Source organism: Choristoneura fumiferana, chromosome 24 (assembly GCF_025370935.1).
Source record: "Choristoneura fumiferana chromosome 24, NRCan_CFum_1, whole genome shotgun sequence".
In the NCBI taxonomy this organism is placed as follows: domain Eukaryota; kingdom Metazoa; phylum Arthropoda; class Insecta; order Lepidoptera; family Tortricidae; genus Choristoneura; species Choristoneura fumiferana.
In genome coordinates this window covers 14,733,481-14,740,380 of record NC_133495.1, presented here as the reverse complement: position 1 = coordinate 14,740,380, position 6,900 = coordinate 14,733,481, and the positions used below count along the sequence as shown (strand labels likewise).

General features: G+C 36.2%; 2 protein-coding genes across 2 annotated transcripts in view; one reads left to right on the top strand and one right to left on the bottom strand.

The window, feature by feature from the left end:
• Positions 1-6,900, top strand: part of LOC141441479 (protein lev-9-like) — a 103,147-nt gene that overhangs the window by 37,126 nt on the left and 59,121 nt on the right. The window lies entirely within an intron of this gene.
• On the bottom strand, positions 4,440-6,848 carry LOC141441886 (cystathionine beta-synthase-like). Its single transcript, XM_074106778.1, has 4 exons — positions 6,806-6,848; positions 5,364-5,531; positions 4,935-5,007; positions 4,440-4,506 (listed from the first exon to the last, which is right to left on the bottom strand). Exons 2-4 carry the CDS (start codon positions 5,512-5,514, stop codon positions 4,440-4,442), a joined length of 291 nt encoding a protein of 96 aa, XP_073962879.1. The 5' UTR covers positions 5,515-5,531; positions 6,806-6,848.

Below are 6,900 nucleotides of genomic sequence, written 5' to 3'. Positions count from 1 at the left end.
CAGATCAGTACGGTCAGCATCAAAGTAGCTGCGTATTTTTAAACTTTGTCGTTATATACAACACGTACTTACACATACAAATTTGGCAATATCCTAATACGACAAAGTAAAAAAATGATCCGCTACTTTGGGTGCTGATATACAGTGAAATCACAGTAAAAAAAGGCAAAGTAGAAAAAAGCTGTCATATCTTTAAAATTAAACTTTTAGAACCTAAGTACAAAACAATCAATACTCCGACTCTTTATTGTACACCAAAGTATAAGTACATTCGTTTACTGGCTTTAAGTAATACAAAACTTACTGATACTTCAGATGCGCATTCTAATACTATGTTGAGAGATGAGTTATTTTTCTCACATTATATTCTATCTATAATAGAAAAAAAAATCATTTTACAAGTTTCAAACAAAAAATATGATCTTATTCTGCTCACGTAAAATTGGCAATAAAGAAATACTTACTGTAGCTGTAGACCTACATAGTTTCTTCAAGAAGGTCCTTATTATTCTTATCTGCAGTCCTTAAATAAATTTCTTTTTTATAAACTTGAATTTGTTATTAATTATACTATTATTACTATGTAGGTAGGTAGGCGTTTTCAAAAAAAAGTGTACCTTTTCTTTCAAAATGTATTTAATTTTTTCATATAAACTTTATGAGTCAGTTTTGTGACGCCATACCGAGTGTATGAAAAAAAAAGCGTTACAAAACTGTCATTTTTGATAGGAACTTTTTTTTAAACCATCGGAATCGATTGTACTTTTGATTCTGAAAAGGAAAAACTATATTTTTTCCAAAATTAAAAAAAAAAGAATGAATACGCTTTTTTGTGAAAACGCCCAGGTAGGTACTAAAATCTTACGAGATTAATACATTTTGTACTGCATACATTGGCGAATTTTCTCGTTTTCCAAAGAAACGAAATTAAAATGAAGCGATATTAACTTCAATCAAGAGTTGATATTCAAAGTAAGTAGATCTTTAAAATTAATATGGATACATACCACTACATACCCTTGCATAAAATCGATTGACATTGTTTTATTTCCACCTAAATCGAAGACGGCTCCATGACTTTATTCTCAGAACTTTATTCTAATGATTGCTTCCTGAAAGATAAAATGTATTTTTATTATTTGTGTACTGCTTATTGAAATGTGAATAGTTTTGTAAGTATAGTCAATGGCTTTTGTACAAACACTGAATTGCAATAATTAAAGGAATAAAATCGATTTTCTACAGTACTTTAGATTTCTAAAGTTTAGAAGTTAATGTTTTCGCGTACTTTGTACTTGTATTCACTATTGGTTCACACACATACTTTAGAATATTTTTAACTATTAATTACCTTACCTACCTACCTACTTACTATCTAAAAAGAAGGTAAGTACTTAGGTATTACCTATTATACTCGTATAAACTAGAAGCAGATAGAGAATATTACTGCAATGTTCTGCCGTCAGAATGCAGCACTAGCACAACCGTAATCGAATGCCTTTTAAATGTCCGTAAGATACAAAAAATCACATTATATCAATAACATTTTGGAAATATAGCTCTTTTGTTACTTTCGATGTAAATATCATATTATTTTGTTAGTATGTCATATGTCATGAACCGTCATGGCGACTAACTAAGAACTGACGTTGTCATGGCGATTTGTTTACGTTTTGTGCAGTGAACTGTAGAAATATAATGATTACTCACCTTTTCTTCATCATAACCATACATTAATGAATTAAACAACCTTCTTTTCCTTTTTGAAGATCCGACATTTTTTCCCATTTATTGCTCGGTATTATTTTATATGCGATCGATGGCGCGTGGCAGTTCGACTAGCATAGGTCCGTCGCTGACAACGCGCGGCGGTCTGAGGCATGCGCTGAGAGGGGACTGGTTTCATAGGGTTTCATACAAAATACGAGCGCGCGCTAGCTTATATAAAATGTCGTAAGCGACAAACGGTTTTTGTCGTTTCAACTACAAATTACAATTTAATAAAATAAAATCCAACTTGAAGTTGAAGTATGGGTTAAAACTAATTTAATATGAAAATTTGGAATCTTAATTTGATCTGGTTGCCTGTAACAAGCAAATCCCTGTTTACAAGAGTATCTTTGATATTTTTTCTGTGCTATAAAATTTTACGAATCGTGTTTCGGCAACTTGGAAACAAAGTCATTGAAATGAAGAATCAGGTTTCAAATATCACTTTGATATGTTTTGTAATTGCTGAGATAAAACTAGATGTTTTTCACCAAAATGCCAATTCGTCGTCTTAAATAATATGTATTTACAGGTGATTCCGGGTCCCCTCAGGAAGTACATGATGACTCCATTACCAACGCTGCAGAGACTCGCCTGAAAGTCACTACACTAACATTCATGTTCGCGCCAGAAACGTAGTTGAAAGGACTTTAGGAGTTCTTAAAACTCGTTTTCGGTGCATTAGTGGCCATCGAGTGTTGATTACAGCCCAGAAGTTGCTGGCTCAATTATAAATGCTTGAGCTATATTGCACAAATTTGCAATACAGCAAATCTGCCCATTTAGATTGGGACGCTTGCCTCGATACCACAATCGCCGTCTGCAGCAGGCGGCTACCGAGCCGCTGCTCGAGGACGCAGTTGTCATTGATGAGACGGAAAGAAGCAACCCACAACTGCGACTCGGTACAGCCATAAGGAATCGCCTTGTTCGCCGATTATGGGAAGGGGATAATCCTTGTGTTGCATTTCTCACGATGATATAAATAAATACCTAAAGCTAAACGATTTTTGTTAACACTTTTATGTTTAAGACCCGCAGACTATATAAATAGTAATGAGAATCCACCAAAACATCATATACACGAGAGTGTATGAGTTATTTATTATTAGAGTCAAGCCCCTAGCCAGTACCCTTAGTGTAAGTTTTCGGTTACAAAATACGTCTCGATCGCGTTCGCGTTAGAATCTCAATTTATATGGAAACACGAACAGCGCCTCTAGCGGAACGTTTGAGATGTTGTCACTATGTATTCACTCTCTCGGAATTGGCTACCTACGGGACAGGCTTCGCCTAGTGTAGGAGCCAGTGAAAAGTATTGTGTATGAATAGATGTTAATGTACGTTCATGAACTTGCTACCATTGTTATGTTTTTCACTGTTGTTTTTTCTTTTGCAAGAATGTTTGTACGTTCTTTCCATGTATCAGCCTCCTGTAAACCCTACTTTATATGCAATAATGATTACTTACTTACTTACTTATTCATTATTAGGCAAAACTACGTAATTGCGGAAATCTTCTTTATGAATAACCATATTATATAACAGGTGTAGGTAAAGGAGAAAATGAACACGTTTGGTTTGTTTTCATTTTTATTTCACAATAATTAATTTACAAAAATTCAAACTCAAAGTCAAAGTCAAAAGATCTTTATTCAATTTAGGCTATATCAAGCACTTATGAATGTCAAAAAAATCTACCACCGGTTCGGAAAAACCTCTGTTGAGAAAAATCCGGCAAGAAACTCAACGAGGTATATTTAGCCAGTCAGTCTGTAAGCTGGAACTTTAAGCTTCCCTGTGTTTCTAGTAGCCTTTGGGTTATCGACGTTAGTGAAAATCACATATGTTCTTCCTTACATACATGATTATTTCAAAAACATAATGCGACGGCAGGGTTAGGATACCTGTTTCCTTAAAAGAAGATTCACGCGTCTTCAAATTATAAATTGCTCTAATTGCTCTCTTTGTAAGATAAAAATTTACTCAATGTCTGCAGCAGATCCATAAAATAAGCCGTACGAAATAATGCTATTAAAGTAAGCAAAATACACCAACCGTGCCGTCGCCACATCGGTTAGCATCGAGCGTTATTCCTAAAAATATTGTTGATTTTACAGATTCAACAGTTTGACCATTTTAACTTTATATTAGAAACTGAATTCGAGTCAATTTATCAACGAGAATTTAGATAGATTTTTAGAGAACCTGTCAAGACAATTCAGGCTACTTATCTTGAAATTATATGGTTATGGTAGATTTAATTTGGCGTTGGGGGCAGTTCTGGAACTGGTAACCTAAAAAAAAAAAACATGGTACTTACATAAAAAACATTGACATAGCAGAACATGAGTGACCGACTTTCGTTCAGTCTTTGAATGGCGTTTTTTTTTACAATGAAACGACTTACGAAGGCATAATATTTTCTACATACCAATTTTCTTCCAAAAACTTTAGCGCAGTCGTAGGTATCGAGAAACCTAATAAGTACACATTCAACACACACACACAATTGAATTGCTTGTTTGTAATGGAGACTATCAAATTGGTAACTAATCAAAAAAATGCTCCTCACCTTGCTTGCAGTAACTCCTTGACTGCTTTAATTTCATTCCTAATTTCTTGCAGTCCTGCGCGCAAGGTCTCATTTTTCTCCCGAGCTATTTCAATTAAGGCCCGGCGAGCCGTCTCTTGCGACATGGGGGGCTCGCGGCGTCGGCGCCTGGGTCTCTGAGCCTGCACGTTGTCGTGCTTGGATGCGGGCTCTTGGACTTTGTCTCGGACTTCGTAGGTACTCACGACATTGTGCTTCTTAACTCCTCATTGATTTTTCAGTGAGAAAAGAGACTCGTCGATTAGTGACAGCGTAAACATTTTATTTGTAATCAACACAACGGTTGCTAAGAACACGGAATGACATAGAGTTATGGTTTTGCAAAATGAAGAGGTTTTAGTATACAAAATTTGGTTTGCATATAGCGCATCCCTTTCGCGACTTAGCGTTTCAGTTTCGGACCAGAGACAATATCGGTCTTTCATTCACCTGTAAACCATTGAGACTCAGCTCTGAGAAATAAACGTCGTGGTACTAATTTCGACGATTCAGTTTAGGTGCCTAAATTGAACTGCTCTGCGTTTGGATCGTTTGTGAAAGATCATGGTACGCCTGCTGTAGTCTCAACGTGTTTACCTTCTCATCCGAGTTCTTTTCAGTTGTTACTATCACAGACTTGTGACCTAAACAAAAGAATAAATACTTAATTTAGATACAGCTGGTACACTGAAGAATTTCCGGTGGATGTTGATGTTGATTATTCAATATTCCCAACTAGGTATGTACGTATGTAGTTCCACGACAGTTGAAGTTCAAGTGAATTATAACACACACAGTTACATAAAGAACTGATTGCATAAAAAGGAGAATGAATGAAATTAATGAGTGAATGTCAATATCCCGTTGTCATTACATATACCAAATCATTCAAATCCGTCTATCTATTGTAGCGTAGCGTCAAGTAGCGTGCAGCAGTAACAAACACAGAACGCAAAAGCAAACGCATTTGCAATATTGGTGTAATTTAGTGAATACTGACCATTCTGCGTACAAGCAAAAGCAATGCCGATGCCAGTGTTTCCAGAAGTGGGCTCCACAAACTCGGTGTCGCGGTGGACGAGGCCCTTGCTCATTGCGTCCGCTATCATGCTCTGCGCGATGCGGTCCTTGATCGACCCGCCCGGATTCATGTACTCGCATTTTACATCTAAGTGATTAAGAATAATTCTCACATGAAATAAAAAACTGTCGTAATTCAAAAAATTTGGGCTTTTGTGTTACTTTGTGTACTTGACTCAAAAGCCCCAAAGAAATTTTTATTTCATGTGCGAATTATTAGGAATTTGTCGTAGTTAACGATTTTAGTTACCTAGGTAAGTACTCTTTTGGTTTTATTTCATGATTATACTGTAGGTACATACATACATAACGTTAATTAAGGGTTATTTATCAATGTCAAAGTAGAAGACACGGCGTTAACTTTTTTTAGTTGATTTACTAAGTCGGTTTGAGTATGTATTGACTGTATTGCTTATTAGGTATTGGTATTTGCAGTGGTATAGGACCTTAAATTGTGCAAGGTCAACCCGGATTGCTACCACCAATACAACCAATCTATGTAGGGGGGGCCACATATCTCTGACGCTGACTGTACAATGTACCTACATGGGAAATAAATTGATAGCTTTTTAACTGATTTTCGTCGAGGTACATCAAACTACTACCTGCGAAGAATAAAGAATGTGATCAAAAGCAAATGTGTGGAATCCATATTGTGCAGAATCGCGACTAGGAAGAAACCGGATTGTATAAAACTACTGACTGCGAAGAATAAGGAATGTGATCAAAAGCACTGTGTGGAATCCATATTGTGCAGAATCGCGACTAGGAAGAACAATAATGGCATGAGCGTCGAATATCCAATAAGAGTTATTACATTGTTTTATATTGTTACTTAGGTGAAAAATGTACATGATGTCTTCAAATTTTCCGGAATACTTCAAGAGGTTATTGTTTAGGTAGACTGACGCCCTGTGAAAGATTTTTTATCGGAATTTTGGATTCCACGTTTAATCACGCCTTGGAATACACGCAATGTAAGTATAAAAACTTTTGTAACAACAATAAAAAGTCTCAAAAACATTTACACAGGGAGCTCAGCAATAGGTTATAGGAGGCACAGGCAACCTCGCGCCGGCAGCTTTCTCGCGCAAAGGATCTCAATCACAGTTCAACGCGGGAATGCTGCTGCGCGATGGCACCATGCCAAGAGGCCACCTCTCTTAATTAAAAAATTAAAAGTTTTAGTATTAGTTATTTAATTTAATAGTAGTTTTAGTCCTATGATATTTTGTATTTACAGAGACATTCAATCAAACGAACCCAACGACCTGTTAAAATATCCCGGAAGAATTTGAAGGCACCTCGTATAAAATATGTATAACTCGTGTAACATCGTATATAACTCTAAAATAAACATACATATCTCGCAGGCTAGCTGATGTTCCTGCGGTATCTGGTTCAGCTTGACAGAGGCGTTTTGCCCACGAAGTCTATTATGCTGGGTGCACGAGGCG